The sequence below is a fragment of the Dermacentor andersoni genome, chromosome 2, assembly GCF_023375885.2.
Source record: "Dermacentor andersoni chromosome 2, qqDerAnde1_hic_scaffold, whole genome shotgun sequence".
Taxonomy (NCBI): domain Eukaryota; kingdom Metazoa; phylum Arthropoda; class Arachnida; order Ixodida; family Ixodidae; genus Dermacentor; species Dermacentor andersoni.
Genome location: NC_092815.1, coordinates 64,826,647 through 64,843,185, shown reverse-complemented (window position 1 = coordinate 64,843,185; position 16,539 = coordinate 64,826,647). Strand labels below are relative to the sequence as shown.

Here is a 16,539-nt window from a genome sequence, read left to right as displayed (position 1 = left end):
TTTGGGAGCGAGCATGCGCGTGGGTCAAGGAGGGGCCGAGCTGGCCAGTGAACGGGTGCAATAGAGACAAACTCTGTGACCGTGGACGGCCTCGTGTTTTACCTTGGTTCCGACTAGGCATATAAATGCCTCGCATTTAAAAAGTGTCATTCACCTGTATTTGGAGACCAAACTACCGTAGGACTACTAGTTACTTCAGATTTTACTCGCTCAAGTAGCATTGCATTAAATTTGACGCCAGAAGAAGCTATTTCTCATGCATAGCGGTCAAATAAGAGTGTAACCATAGTTCTTCAATACTTTTCATTGAAGGACCCTGGTGTAACGTAGGCTCTGAAGCACGGATGAATAAAACGACGACGAGATACGCAGGTAGCCTCGAGGACACGAACTGGCCACGCGAGCACGCGCAGAAGAAGAAAGCGCATCGAAGGGAACGGCCGCGAACACGGCCAGCTCCGAGCCACTCGTACTGGAACCCGACTGCGACACCGGCGAACGGCGGCAGCCTGGCAGGCCCGCGAGTTCACCGCCAGCCATGGAGGCACCAGCCGCGGTGGCGGGGCTGCCCAACCACCGCGTTGTGCAGCGCCTCGCCCCGCCGCCCCGACCGCCCCCGGCGCCGGACGAGCAGGCGGACGCGCTCACCTCCACCGTCTGCGTCGCACTCACCCTCGTAGTAATGTTCGCCCTGATGGTGACGCTTCAAATCTACCTCGTGGAATCGTCCACTATCCAGGACTTACTCGGCTTTAATATGAGCTTCAACCCCGATACACTGTTCGTTTCCAACGCCACCAGCCAGCCACGACCGCCTGCCACTGCCAACGCCAGGACACAGCGCAGCAAGACGACCGTCCCTTCCCCGGGTCGCAAGACCGCGTCGTCACGACACAAGGGTTTCGGGCCGCGACAGCTTGGTGACCCACCAACGCGTCACCCCGCCGAGCCGCATTCCCCGGCGGCTGAGGAGGCGCCCACCACCGCAACTCCGGCATCGTACACGCTCTGGCCGGACGTGATGTACCACCGGTACCGGTCTGTGTGCATGTACAAGGCACGACGCAAGACGCGCTCGCGGGCCGGCCGCAACTTCGGCATCGACGTCTTCCCGTACCACCTGTGCACAGACGCCGTGTACTGCTGCGCCGGTATCAACGCGTCCGACGTCACCATCAAACCGGGCGACGCGACGGTGGACGTCTTCCGGCATGGCTGGCGCAAATTCAGTCAGCTGAAGAGCAAGAACTCCTTCCTTCGGGTCTGGATCGCGGTGGGCGGTCGAGACGGGGGCGAAGCGAGCGAAGAGGACCGGGGCGCCTACAGCAAGATAACGCGCGAGGAATCGCTCGCGTCGCTGTTCGTGGCGAACGCGGTCGACTGGCTCGAGGCGCAGTCCTTCGACGGCCTGCTGCTCTACTGGAAGTTCCCCGAGATTCACGAGATGAACGGGCTCATCGACCTACTGCGCATCATGCGCGCCTCGTTCCGGCGCCTGGACCACTCTGTGGGCGTCGTCGTGCCGCTCGACCACCGGCTGCGCGAGCGCTACGACATGCGCGATCTGGTCGACCTCATGGACGACTACAGCATCCTTGTCGACCCCACCGAGCCCGTGCCACCCACCTACGGAAAGACAGCCCTCAAGTGGACTCAGGACGTCGTCGAGCGCTACGCCGAAGCCTTCCGCGAGACGCAATACACGGTTCGCGGCCATCGCCGCAGCGGGCGCTTCCAGCTCTGTTACCCTCTCGACGTCACGTCCACGTCGTACACGTTGTTTGCGACCGATGCCGAAGATAACACGACCGACGAAGGCGTCGAATCCTCGGGTCCTGGACAGGAAGGCCGCAGCACGCGTTCACCGGGTCGACTCGCCTACGACGAGCTGTGCCTTCGACATCGCTGGGACGCGACGCAGGACCGTCCGTACTGCCGGGTGGCTCTGTACGGGAACCAGTGGATCTCGCACCCGACGCCTCTCTCACTCGAGGCGTTCGTGCGAGCACTCATGAAGGTGACCGGTGGCACGCGATGCCTGGGCATCTGGGACCCCTTCTGGGACGATTTTGCCGGACACTGCGGCCAAGGGACATATCCCTTGGTCCAAACTATTTTCAATACGGAGCGCGCTATAGAGAAGGTGACGAAGCACCCACGTGCCACAAACAATACCAGACGCGGCTGAAGGGACACGTTTGAGCAGTGTTTGCTCATCCAGCCGCTTTTCATCCGAACGCCTGCGCGCGCATCATTCAATGCGTTATATTATCTTTGTTTTCCTTCAATATATTGTTATGTTTGCTTTCGCAAGTTTTCGATTTCTGTCGTGGCTTGAGTAATAGCATGCGGCATCTTAACGACAAAGATGTCTTATGACTTACGCCAATTTATTTATAGTGTGGAATGTCGTAACGTTCTGTTGGATGGCGATTGCTGAGGTTTAATTCGCTGAACAGCCGGATAATAAAGCTATTTCCTCTTCCTACAAGCAGTCCGCATGCAATCCTTGCAGTGACGCATAAAAGCATTTCATGGAGCTAATATGACAGCGCTGTTGCGCCACTTCGTTATATACAAGGTGTTTCAGCGAACACTAAATTCCTAAAGGTTGTCTGTGGTAAATATCAATGCTAGTTCATGAGATGGTCTACTCAAAGCGGCGGACGCTACTTGCACAAAAAATTATTCATAATTGACTAACAAAAAAATCGGTACATAACTTAACTATTTACATTATGGTCCATTGCAATTTACAAGTTCTAGCCGTGGAGTTCGCAAGGCGGATCCACTTGGAACGAATTCTCAGGACGACACCATGCAGCTTTGAGATATTAATTGCCGAACTTTGCGGAGAAATGCATTGGCGTTTCAGTTGCATTCTTAACAAAACGTCGTTTTACGCATTCAAGCACAAAATTAACTGGAAAGCCAAGCCCTTCTATGTCATAGTTATTGCACTACATGGAATTCATTCATTCATTCATTCATTTAGGTAGCGGGAAACTATTTTTGAGAAATCACGAGAAATTAAAGCCTTGTGCCACTCAGCTAATACGTCAAGAAGTTCACTGCGTTGTTGAGGCAGTTTACTCCGAAAATAAGTTCAAACCGCGTTCATTGTCAATGAAGAAGGAAGGGTCGTAGCACGTGGGCAGCAAATCTAGAGCGTGCCCACAAAAGGGGGCGCGGGGAATAGTCCAGGAATCGATCTGTTCGAAATAAGATGATAAGTTCAAATAAATGAAGAAAAACTGCTGAATAAATACATCAAGAAAGAATGTTTGCAATAAGGTAACATAGTGCAAACAGGAGAAAAAATTGATTTGGAGCAAGCGCAATATGATACAAAAACGCGATATTAAAGTTATATGGTGAATGTTTCATATTTGAAGCAAAGTGAATGCTGCATTATGAACATATCCGTAGCTAAAACTCAAAGCCTACACCTATTCTTAAATTCTTATATGCTGGTGTCAATGCATAGACGTTTGGTTGTTTTGCAGGGCTTGTCCCTGCGCCAGTCATGACTAAGTCCAGTAATCATTAGTATTGAAAACATCGGTAACCAAGACTTTCGGCTAACGCAGACTGATGTTTTCTTGCATGGCCCTGGCTGCAATTCGAATGAACGAGCAAGGCTTCAAACGTTTAAAAGCTGTTTAGCATTGATTTGTTGCGAAGGTTATGAACTAAATACAGCTGCTATGAAAAGACATTAGAGCAATGCTAACTTGTAGTGCGCATCGCTTGTTTGCTATTAATTTCTTGTTCTTTTGGGGGGGATCGCACATTATTTGGCTACGCTGAAGTATTACCATCTTGACTCGAGGAACGCCATGCGCAGCTTTGCCAAGGAGCGAGTGCGTGCGCCGGCGGCCGCCATCATCGGCAAGCTCCAGCTCCAACACCACGGCAGAAACATCCGTATCAAGTGGTTCCTGGCGCACGCCGGCGAGTGTCCATCCTCACCGAACCACAACGAGATGGCCCATTCGGCGGCGCGAGCGCTTACCCTCCGCGCCCCCGAGAGTAACCGTTCCATGCCGTGGTTCGAAACCAAAGACCGAGTGACCACTTATAGCGAAGTTACCAGGTGTTACCGCTTAGCTCGACGGACAATGCTGCCTCCCCACCCGGTACTCTGTGCCGGTTGGGGAGGAGGTCGTCATCCTAAGGAAGACGGAACGGGCACTCCTCGCCCCAGCAGTACTACACGGGCTTCACCCAGAACTCTATCCAAGTCGTGTGGGTGGTGTTTATGCAGTGGGTTCGGCAGACCAATGGCACATCATGTGGGACTGTGCCAGATGTGCTGTTATCGCCTGCCTGTGTGCGGCGTGTGACGTCACGACAGATAGCTGGGTGACAACTACGTGCACCAAGCTACTTTTACCACATGACGTCCCCCCGCCCCCCGAGTGTATATTATCGGCCAGCACAATAAACAAGGGGCTTTTTCCTTTCGTCACCTTGAGCGCGACTCGTCGACTGCTCATTCCGACACGCATACGCGTCGCGCTCGTACGCAGTGTCACCACACCAGGTTCCTGACCGAAGCTACCTCCAGGACATACCCGCCCCAACTTCAGATCGCAGTGCAGTGTGCAGACAAGGACACTCAACTATGGGTCGTCCAGCAGGCCCGGGGTGAGCTCGAAAAGCCCAAGCCTCACAACCCACTACAAACGGGACGAACCGGGGTAGTACAGAGCAGTGCATAACCCTGGGTCGACGCTTGGCCAGCGTAACGACGCGTTAAACCGTCATTTGCCGGTATTTTAAAAATAGTTATTCCTATCCTATCTTTGCCGTCTGCATCTGTGCAAACCTATCATCCACAGTTGTTTTCATGGCTGTACAAAGGGGGTATTGATACAGCTGTATTCAGGCTGCTCTAAACATTGCGCTGTCAACACTTCGCACACATCTTTCACGAGCTCACAAGCACACATCTATCACGGTAACAAACCAACAAAACTTTTTTTTTAAAGTTTGCAGCGCATCGATTTTTTAAATATAATTGGCGACCTTAATGCGACAAGCAATATTTCTTATAATGGGTGTGCAGTTGGTGATGGGGATATGTTTTATATATTATGATCATTATTATTATGTCTATTTTATCCCCATGCCATATCCCCATGGGACCCGTGAATCGCGCAACCTGGCGGGCGCATCGGTAGGCACACCAAGTGACACAGTCTTGCTGCCAGCCGCAATGCCGAGTAATATACCGCGGCGCAATATATCATGTAATCACTGCGCCCAGTTGAAACTCCGTAGCAACTCCCCCTATCCCTAGTATCCTGGTTGCGACGTTGTTGCAATGGCTATCCATCAAGCGGCCGTGTTCGATGCGGAGATGTCTGTTGCGGATGGGGCGCTATCGCTTTAACATAGCTAAGGCTACATATCCCTTGGGTCACCTTGGCTCATTCATTCTACAGGATCGACGAAGACTATAGCACATATCAATATCACATACCCCATGTAGAAGTACCCTATGGCAAATACCCAGTGAACCAAGTAGTCTACTAGGTCAGACCGCAGCCATCAACAAGTTGTCGATTCGGCCACATACCCAGCGGCCCATGCCATCTTATCTGCAAGACACGAGCCAGCACATAACGACATTAGGCAACTTGGAACTAGTGGTAGCTAGTAGACCATTTGTAACTTGGATGACTGGGTGAAAGAGATTAGACACAAACAAACTGAACATAGGAGGGGAAATCCCCAAAGAATACTAATTGCAGTATAAAACTGATTCTCTTCAGATGAAAATGATCATCGCGCTTCCTCGCCTGCCTAAGGAATTAGACACTGCGAAGGTGTGCGCTGCATTTTCATTTCTTTTTTTCAATAAACGTTTTTCCTCTTCCTCCTCCTCTTTTACAAACACGAAGATTCCTTTAATACTGGGTTTCTTGCGTTGCAACCACAATAAAAACGAGAACTCAAAATATGATGAGCCATTCCACCCTGTGAAATTGCATGACCAGCGAAACTGTGTAGCACACGACAACGAGGTGACACAGAATTTTGAACAAAGGTACGAATATATTTATTGTCTTGATCGGTGGTCATTGTGACTGATGGTACGCACACACATTTATTTTTATACATCTGCGTTTATTCGCGTTGTACATCCTTTATATAAATTCGCGTTTTCATTTCGCGATACATTGAGGCAAACAATTTGAGGCAGGAATCACAGACAGCCCCTTTTCGGTGGAAATAAAACTTCTTCATTCATTCATTCACCGCACAGACTGTCAATGGGCCAGTGCCATAAGCGGCTTCGCAGAGGGATGGGTGTCACGATCCACCCCGGGTCGTGAACAAGGGAGGGCTTCTCAGCGTGGTGGTGCTGAAAGATTACTGACCGGCGAGCTGCCGTGCTCGTCGGTGTTTATTGTAGTGCGGGTGACCACTGTTGCCTGCCGAGCTATAGCAGGCCGCCGAGCTTGGCGGGTGAACCAAGATTATGTCCGAGGGGGCGTCACCTACTTGCTACAACCCCTCACCCCCAGTTTGTTTGTTAAAATAAAAAACAAACGTACAAGTTCAAACAAATGTCCAAGTTCACACTATGAGGCTCTGCCTCCACCCTAGCTGGGTCGACGGTGCCTGCTACCCAGGCGAGTAACGGTCTGGTGGCCTCCGCCGTCGAGTACTCCGCCTGGGCACCGGTGTTGACGGGTCGGGTGTGGCAACGCCGGGTGCTGCCTGGGCCAGCCTCGCTCCATCCGGAGGGTCCGTAGTGGTCGGCCTCGTGAGTGGTGCCGAGCTCGACACCGGTCCAACGGGTGCCGCACCACTGGCTACGGTTGCCGCCTCCGAGGTAGGTGGTACTCCGCTAGAAGCGACTGGTGCTGCCGGTAGTCCTCCTGCGGGCTGGAACTCAGTGGCAGTCGAGGGTGCTGGCCAGGTCCCGAGGCGAGGTCTGACATGGTCGGCGTGTCTATGCCACATGGCCCCATCTGGCATGCGGACGAGCAGCGATGAGGCGCTGGCAGGAGACACCACCTGTCCGGCAGACCAGGGTGAGCCAGGACGGAAGTTCCTGGCGAAAACTGGAGCTCCCGACTCTGGCAAAGGCCCGGGACGGCATCCTTGGTCAGCAGCCAGCTTCTGCTTCAGCTGCTTCAAAAGCACTGTGGATCGGAGGTCCGGATGCAAGACGTGCAAGGGTGTCTTGACCATCCGACCCAGCAGGAGCTCACAGGGGGCACGGCCAGTGACATCGTGAGGTGTGGTCCGGTACTGGAATAGTATCCGAGCAATCTGCGTCCGGAAATCCCCAGTCTGGCTCTTCTTGAGCTTGTCTTTGATGGTTTGCACCACCCGCTCGGCTGCACCATTTGAAGCAGGGTGGTACGGTGGAACCATCATCCGGCGGATTCCGTTTTTCGTCAGCCAGGCCAGGTACTCTGCGCTGGCGAAAGCAGGACCATTGTCCGACACGATGACATCTGGCAACCCCTGGGCGGCGAAGACCTGTCGAAGCGCTGCAATGGTCGCGCCTGCTGATGGGGTGGTGACGGGTATAACCTCTACCCACTTTGTAAAGGCGTCCACCACCACCAGGAAGTAATGGCCCTTGAAGGGTCCCCCAAAATCCACATGTAGGCGGGACCAGGGTCTCTGTGGGAACGGCCAGGGGGTGATTTCCACACGACGCGAGGCTCGCTGATTCTCCTGGCAGATTTGGCAGCTCTGCACCAAATGCGCGATGTCTTGGTCCAGTCCAGGCCACCAAACATGGGACCGGGCCACCATCTTAGTCTTTTCTATCCCTGGATGACCCGCGTGCAGCAACTGCAGAACCCTGGACCGGAGACTTTGTGGGATCACCACCCTCGAACCCCACAGTAGGCAGCCCTGCTGCAAGCTCAGCTCAGCGGCTTTGTGGCTATAGGCCTGCTGCACCAATTCCTCTCCACGGGACACCGCCTTGACCACCTGAGACAGGACTGGGTCCCGGCTGGTCGCTTGAGATACCGCAGATCTGGAGAGCACCTCCGGGTACGCGTGTTCCAGCATGAACACTTCAGCAGGTTCTGGAACAGCATCAGGCACCTCTGGCCGGGGCAGGCGGCTCAGGGCATCAGCAGGTCCCAGGTCCTTTCCCGGACGGTAAACCAGCTGGTAGCTGTAAGCCGCCAGCCTCAAGGCCCAGCGTACCACTCGAGGCGATGCCTGCACAGGAACTGCCTTGTCAGGCCCCAGCAGCCCCAACAGCGGCTTGTGGTCTGTGACCGCCTCGAACTTCCGGCCCCAAAGGTACTGGTGGAAGCGTTCGACACCGAACATGAGGGCCAAACATTCCTTGTCCAGCTGGCTGTAACGCTGTTCTGCAGCATGAAGCCGTCGGGAAGCAAACGACACAGGGTGTTCCTGGCCATCTTTGTCCCGGTGTGCCAGGACGGCTCCCACACCGTACGGCGACGCATCTACGGTAAGGACTACAGGCTTAGCAGGATCGAAATGCACCAGCACTGGAGCCTTGGTGATTAGCTCCTTGCTGCGCTGGAAGGCCTGGTCCTGCTCCTTCTTCCAGACCCATTGCTGACCATCTCGAAGCAGAAGATGGAGCGGCTGTAGATGCTGCGACAGGTTCGGCAGAAAACTCCTGTAGAAGTTGATGAGGCCCAGGTAGCTCTGAAGCTCCTTCTTGTTCTGGGGCTTAGGTGCCTTGAGCACCGCATCAACTTTGCGGGGAGCCGGGGCTAGGCCTGCCTGGGAAATGATATGTCCCAAGTACTCAACGCTGGGGGCTAGGAAAACACACTTTTCCAGCTTGAGTTTGAGGCCGGCGTCCTGTAGTCGTGCCAAGACGTCGTGCAGGTTCTGCAGGTGGTCCCTGTCGTCGCTGCCAGTAACCAGGATGTCGTCCAAGTACACCGCCACGTGCCTCATGCCCCTGAAGAGGTTGTCCATCTCCCTCTGGAATATGGCTGGGGCTGAGGCCACGCCAAACGGTAAGCGCGTGTACTGAAAGAGTCCCAAAGTTGTCGATATAGTGACATACTTCCGGGAGGCATCCTGGAGCACCAGCTGCTGGTAAGCATCTCTGAGGTCGAGCTTGGTAAACTTCTGTCCACCGGACAATGCTGACCAGAGGTCTTCAATCCGGGGCAGCGGGTACTTCTCGACGGTAGCGACGGGGTTGATGGTAACTTTGAAATCCCCGCAGATTCTGACACTGCCATCTCGCTTGAGGACTGGCACGATGGGAGCGGCCCATTCAGATGTCTTTACGGGCACCAGGATGCCCTCTCGCTGCAACCGTTGCAGCTCCTGGGTAACCCCGTCCTTCAGGGCGAACGGCAGTGGGCGAGGCTTGAAAAAGCGTGGCCGGGCTCCCTCAGGTACATAGATGCCAGCCGTCGTGCCGGCAAATGTGCCCACCCCTGGCTGGAACAGGGACTTGAACTGAGTCAGGAGGCTGGGAACGTCTTGCACTACATGCAGGCTGGCTTTCTGGTACTGTGGCAGACGAACGCCTAATGCATGAATCCAGTTTCGGCCCAGCAGCGTCGGCGACGACCCCTTCGTTAAGTAAAGGGGAAGGGTTGCCTCCCTGTCGCCAAAGCGAACGCTGACCTGTGCCTGACCCTGGACCTGGGAGAGTTGCCCGGAGTAGCTGCGCAGCATCACGCCCGAAGCCTCGACGGACACGCCGGGGAAAGTCCGCTTGAAGAGCTTCCCGGCCATTACAGACACGCTGGCCCCCGTGTCCAGCTCCATGGAAATGGGGTGCCCGCAGATTTCGACGGTCAGCATGTATGGCGGCACAGACGACGGTACAAAGCCTGTGTGCCACATGTCGAAAATCGGCGGGTCCTCGGCCACGACGTGGAGCCTGGCCGCGGAAGAGCTTGAGCTTGCTGCCGCATGCCTCCGCCGCGTACCCTTGCGACGGCTACCCTGGCCGCGGGCTTGTGTTGTACCTGGGCTTGAATCCGGCTGCTGCTTGCTGTTCGTCCTCCCACTTCGGCATACACGTGCCAGGTGCCCAGTTTTCCCGCATGTAAAGCATTGTGCTTGAGAGAACTGGCACTGTGGAGGGGAGTGGGCACCACCACAGCGACCGCAGGTACTGCCCTTTGTCGCGAACTTGTTGACCGCCGCTTCCGCCGACGGTGAGCCAGTCGCACGTGAAATCTCGCCGGCGTCCTTGGCGGCAGCTGCCATTGCCAGCGCTGCCTTCACGGCGTCGTCCAGCGACGGGTCGGGAAGCTCCAGGAGTCGCGTCTGCATGGCGGGGTTGTTGATTCCGCAGACGAAACGGTCCCGGAGCAGCGAGTCCAGTTGGTCCCCGAAAGCGCAGGCACTCGCTAACCCTCGTAGCGCAGCAACGAATTGCCCGAGGGTCTCTCCTTCCCGGCGGCTCCGGTTGTTGAAGCGGAAACGCTCCATGAGTGTGGACGGTGCTGGGTTAAAATGAGAGCGCAGTATGGCAAGCAGCTCACCCAGCGTCTTAACGTGCGGCGTGGCTGGCTTCAGAAGGTCGAGCAAGAGGCTGAAGACGCGGGTCCCGCAGCTGGCCAGGAAAATGTCCCGCTGTTTGGCCTCGGGCGTGTCGTTTGCCCGGAAGAACAGGTGGACTTGCTCCTCGTAAATTTGCCAGGCGGACCCATCTCCCTCGAACGGCTCGAGCCTTCCGTACAGCGGCATGGCGACAGCAACGGGGGGCAGTGTTTCGCCGCTCGCGGCGGCGTGGGACGCTCCGTAGGTACTCGTTGCCAGCTTCGTCGCTAGAGTCACGAGGATCCCATCCTCGTCGCCAGTGTCACGATCCACCCCGGGTCGTGAACAAGGGAGGGCTTCTCAGCGTGGTGGTGCTGAAAGATTACTGACCGGCGAGCTGCCGTGCTCGTCGGTGTTTATTGTAGTGCGGGTGACCACTGTTGCCTGCCGAGCTATAGCAGGCCGCCAAGCTTGGCGGGTGAACCAAGATTATGTCCGAGGGGGCGTCACCTACTTGCTACAAGGCCCCCTCGCTGGAACTCCGGCGTGATGAGCGGCAACGCAACGGAGCCACCCATGATAGACGACGACGAACGCGCGAGCAGTAACACGAGCTCCTTCGCGCAGTTACGTCGAGGGACGCCAAAGAGCCAGCTGTGGTATAAGACGACGACGAACGCTCGAGCAGTGGCAAGAGCCATTGCCGATGATGATAGTTCTTGTTCACTCAGATTTCTTGACGGACACGAAAAATTTATGGAACCCCAGCCATAGACACCTTCTCTTTGAAATCAGCTCGACATTGGAGAAAAATTTCGTAAAGTATAGGTGCAGTTTAAAGCTGGGCAGGCACTTCCAAGCTTTGCTGGCCACATCCAATTGGGACGGATTTTGGTGGGCGAGGTCACCGCGAGGGCATGCGGCACGGGAACGAGGAAGAAGAACAAGTGAAGCGGGGCGAAGCGGACGCTCCGCAAGACCTCTCCAGCCCCCAGGACGAACCCTCACGACGGAGGCAGCGCTGCCGGTGACGGTCGCTCGGCCGGGCGGCCGCTCCGCGGCTGGTCCCGAGACGACCGGCGCCGCGGGTGGCGCTGGGCCGACGCAACTCGAAAATTCGACCTCAGTCATGTGCATCGTGATGACCCTCGTAGTAATGTTCGCCCTGGTCGTGCTGCTCCAGACGCGCATGATCGACAACGCGTCCTTCCGCGACCTCATGGTCCTGCGCGGCGTCACCGCTGGGCGCAAGCGCACCGGCAAGTTCGACCTGCACGAGCCGGACCCCGGCGAAGACGGCGTATCGAAGCCCGTCAACGCCACCGCCGCCGCTGCTGCCGCTGCTGCTGCTGCTTCCGCTGCTGGGCCTGCCAAGAAGGCGGCCGCGAGACGGCGACCGCCGTCCGGAAGCTACCTCCCCAAGCGGGTGTTTGACAACGAGGAGGTAAAGAGAACCCTCGTTTCTTGAGACCATTGTTGTTGTCTTCATAATCCGTAGGCACAGGTCCACCGGGCGTAGTTCCGAAGGTTAAATGGCAATTGATTAGATGGTCACACAGGCAACTCCACACAGACCAGGGAGGTCATCATTTTTTTTATTTTACAACTCGACGCTGGCGAGCACATAGCTATATCGAATGTCTGTCACGCTGTTAACCATACGGTATCTATGGTAACTAGATGACTACGGTTAAAGATTACTAGAGGGAACTTTCATGGGCAGCAAGGGCAGCTACGGCATCTCTGATTGGCTCAAAACATCATCAATAGAGAATATGACAATATGGCTAAATTGGACAGTTTCCAGAATAGCATACCAGCATCCTAGTGATGGATTGGCCTAAATCACGTCCTTCCGGTTGAAAACGAGCTTGTTACTTCACAAATTGATCCTTTCCAACAAAATGTTGCGTTAGAAATGCATCAATTCACGATGATTATGCAGACTTACTGACTTCTGCGTTTAGAAAAATAGGACTGGTTCGTATTTTAGGGCAATAAAGGCCGTGTAGTAACTAAAGCCACATGAATGCCTGAAACCGCAAGAACGAAGATTAGACAAATCTGTGTACTAACCATCATTCTCATGGCGGCTGAACGATCGCAGTGCCATACTTTCCCTATATACTAATTGCAGCAGGAAACTACATGCTCGGAACCAACAGTCTACTAGCCTACGTATATCGCAGATTACACAAAGGCTTGCTGCCGCACAATATAAAGCGCATTCATACAATGGGCGCCGGAGGCTAAATAACAATTTCAGACTTATTTTATTGGTAACTATAATTATGCGAATCTATTGAACGTCTGAAGTCCCTAGGACGGATTCGGAATCGGCATCGCAACGTTCTCGAGCCCAGTAAAACCTGTTAAGTTCGCGTAAGAGGAAGCTTCAGCTCGGGTGCTCCTATCTATATACATGGAAAAGGAGAATTCATTTTTCTCTGCAACCACTACACCGAATTCGACGAGGTTTGTTGCATTTAAAAGAAAACTTAAAATCTAGTTACTGTGTATTTTGAATTTTTTATTTAGGTTGTAGTTTTTCTTTAGAGTTGGCAAAAATTGCACATTTTCAGCAAACGAAACTATCCAGTCAAAAACTCTAACTCAGCAATGAAAAGTGATATCACAACTCAATGAATTGCATCTGATAGTACATATAAAGCGGATAAAATTTATATGTTACACATGAATCTGAAAAAGGTTACTAGTATGGAAATATAAATTTTGCAGAACCCTTGTACTCAACGTAACAAATTCAGGTAAGATATATAATCCCGCTTGAATGATCTAATGGATGCCGTTTGCAGAACCGCGATATCTGTTCTTGATACAAAGCTATTAATTTGTAAACTTCGTGCTTATATTTTTTTCGAACGTTCGAATTTTTGACAATTCTTTTGAGAAAAACAGGCCCTATATCGAAATTCCGCTTCAAACAGTCACTAGAATTTGCCTTCTCTTTCAAATGCAACAAATGTAATTAAAATTGGTCCAGTGGTTATCTCAGAAAAGCGTTTTTGCGTTTAACATGTATTTGAATAGGCCGCGTTGGAGTTGGGTCCAAGCTAAAGCTTCTTAATGTTTCCTACAAGAACAAACACTTCGAAAAAAGTCAATTGATGTTACTGGTGCACAACGTTGCTATTAAACCATATTGTTATTTATGCCCACCGATGTCTTCTTTCACTTACGAAACTTTGCAATAATTACTTAGCGGCTAATAATTAACCTTGCAAGAGCAGTCGCCTTGGGCCTCTTAATGTGTGATGAGTTCTCGATAGCCATTTACAAAATGCATTAGGTTATGGCTTAGCCACGGTAAAAAATTATGCAGATCTATGCAATGCGTGTGTTGTAACGTATGTGAAGCGAAGCTATATGAAGGTGTAATTAAATGATGTACAGCTAAATGCAATGCGTACAGTTGTGTTTATTATCATAATATGCAATGCGTATCTCATATATTGCTTATTTTATGCAGCACTTAAGTGGCAGTTTTTATCTCGTGAAATATTTATTTTTATACACCACACCGTTAACAAGCAATGTCGAAATGGAAACACCAAGTCAGGCAGATACACGGTGTGAGACGTCTACGCGGCGATGTTACGAAGAGAACCGCGATCTATGGCACTTACCCAGAAAAAAATGGGGATGACAGGCATACACACTCAGAAGGACGACACCTATTTACATTTATATAATTACCTACGTCATTTACATCTAGATTTAGGGACTTTGTACACTTGGTGTTACAGATAGCCGGTAGCACGTAAGCTGACCAAGAATGGGATAGCCGAAATACAAAAGAATAACAATATCAAATAAGCCGATGCGCTATCGCACCAAAATGTCTGCGTTTTAAATGTACCTATATGATCCGATATTGAATGTACAGCAGTCATTACGTGATAGATTGTTTTATTAGTCAGAAGACAGTTACGATCGCTGGTACTACATTGTCGGTTAATGTACGTGCACTATACACAATCGTGCATGAACATTGGCACGACAACAAGCAAAACCTTGTGAAGAAAGCTTCGCTTAGAGGGTGTGAATTTCGTCTCGCTATAAACTGTCATTCATGCATTGTACAAATCACAGTGCTGTGCATAAAGATGATTGCTACATGTTAGCTGCAGAGACATATTGCAAATTGTATTGTGCAGTTCACAATGATACACACACATGTACTATAATATGTATCAAAGACTTCTCAAAACAACACTTAGTAATTAGAGCTAGTGTATTATTGCCAGCAAGGTGCGCTGAAATGTGCGTGTAACGTTTACATCATGTATTGGCACGGAGCTATTGACTCGACCTTCTTACTGGTGGAGAAATCTTAGCTAAACGTCTACAATGATGAATGGTGGAGACTTTGTTTGCGTCCTACGTGTGAACATGGGTACTGCCATCAGTGAGCTTTAAGCTGCCTTTATTCGCTTTCGCTTCAGGTAGTTGCCAAGGACACCGCCATCGAAATTGTGTCTGAAGACGCTGATCTTCCATCCACGCTGTTGCCCGAGAGTGCGTTGAGCCGCACGGCACGATCCATCTGCATGGTTCATGGTAGCCGAAGCGGCAGTAACGGGCGCCACCACCCGCGGACGTGCAACTCGCTCGAACTGCAACCGAGCGACCTACCAACGCACCTCTGCACAGACATCGTGTACTGTTGCTTCGGCCTTGACCAGTTCTTCAACGTAACCACGACGCCAGAGACGTTGCGTCTCGTACAAAACCTGCCACGAAAAACGGAGGTCACCCGATTCTGGCTTGCCGTTGGCGATGGCGAAGCCTCCAATGGGAAGTTCGCGGTGGCTTGCCGCGACGAAAAGTCGGCCCTCACACTCGCCATGAACATCCTTAGCTGGCTGAAGGCGTATGACTTCGGCGGCGTCTTCCTCTACTGGACGTACCCGTCCCTGCAGGAGACCCGACTGCACGTCAAGCTTCTGAGGCTAATGAAGGAGCTGTACAAGCTGACGGGCAAACTGGTTGGCACAGTCGTACCGTACGAGCAGCAGTTGCGAGAGCACTTCGATATGCCGGCCTTGGTTGCTCTTCTCGCCCCATACAGCATCCTCGTGACGCCCCCAGTGACGGCCGCCCAGCAGCCTTCCTTTGCAAGGACCTTCGCGCCATTCAAAGTGGACTTTCTGTACAAGTACAACCGCATCCTCTGGGAGACCAAGGACAACATCCTTCGCAAGGACGGCAGGTACCATCTCTGCTACATGACATCCCTTGCCGGCTGGTCCTTTACCGTGGCTCGTACTACAAACAGAAGCAACCCCGGAAATATGGCTCTGGGTCCCGGAAAGGCGTTTCCTGGATCGGGACAAGCGGGACGCCTGGCGTTCGATGACGTGTGCAAGGCCACGTACGAAATCGAAGATGACACCAAGTACAGCGTGGTTGCGATCAGTGGGAGGAACTTTGTGTCCTACATGAATCCCAAGGTGTACCGGAAGGTCATGTACGCCCTTGCAAACGCTACAAAACATGGCGGCTGCTTCGGCATTTGGGACATGAACTGGGATGACTACTGCGGTTTCTGCGGTTTGGGCAAGTTCCCCTTCAGCGGCGTCCTTTACAATGTCCTCTTCGAATCCGGCCGGGTGAAATAAAAGAACCCAGCTCCCGCAGTGACTTCGGTCATGTGCTCTATGCTGAATATAGTAATGTTATCTTTTACGGAGTGGATCGTAACTGTCTAAAGCGGCATAATAGCGCGTGGCACAGGAAGATAGCAAACTTGGTTGATTAATAATACTAAAGGAGCATTCAAGCCCATTTATCATCTTAGAAGTAGCACTTCCCTGTAGCACTTTAGCGAAAGTGGCATGCGCTGTACTACTAAAGTATTGCACGTAGCATCAACGGTAGTACAAACTTCTGTCCGTTGTAAGATCACATATCTGCTCAACACCAACACAGACATTCCACGTTTTCGCTTCGAGGCCGCCTTCAATAAATATGGTCCCTGTAATTGTCACAGTCGAAAAGCACTTGGTCAAAGTGGGCTTCTTCTACAGGAATTGCAGA

General features: G+C 52.4%; 2 protein-coding genes across 2 annotated transcripts; both read left to right on the top strand.

Annotated features, from left to right (window-relative positions):
- Positions 1–447: 447 nt before the first annotated feature.
- Positions 448–2,466, top strand: LOC126542167 (chitinase-3-like protein 1). The gene has a single exon (XM_050189111.3). The coding sequence runs from the start codon at positions 539–541 to the stop codon at positions 2,186–2,188; it is 1,650 nt and encodes a 549-aa protein (XP_050045068.1). The 5' UTR covers positions 448–538; the 3' UTR covers positions 2,189–2,466.
- An 8,949-nt stretch (positions 2,467–11,415) lies between these two features.
- Positions 11,416–16,181, top strand: LOC126542168 (probable chitinase 10). Its single transcript, XM_050189112.2, has 2 exons — positions 11,416–11,923; positions 14,946–16,181. The coding sequence occupies exons 1-2, from the start codon at positions 11,609–11,611 to the stop codon at positions 16,119–16,121; spliced, it is 1,491 nt and encodes a 496-aa protein (XP_050045069.2). The 5' UTR covers positions 11,416–11,608; the 3' UTR covers positions 16,122–16,181.
- The last annotated feature ends 358 nt before the right edge of the window (positions 16,182–16,539 follow it).

What these genes read in the sequence shown, in the direction of transcription:
- LOC126542167 (XM_050189111.3), top strand. Translation starts at nt 539, where the DNA reads ATGGAGGCACCAGCCGCGGTGGCGGGGCTGCCCAACCACCGCGTTGTG.
- LOC126542168 (XM_050189112.2), top strand. Translation starts at nt 11,609, where the DNA reads ATGTGCATCGTGATGACCCTCGTAGTAATGTTCGCCCTGGTCGTGCTG. An exon ending in GGGTGTTTGACAACGAGGAG is followed by an intron (nt 11,924 to 14,945) that starts GTAAAGAGAACC and finishes CTTTCGCTTCAG; the next exon opens with GTAGTTGCCAAGGACACCGC.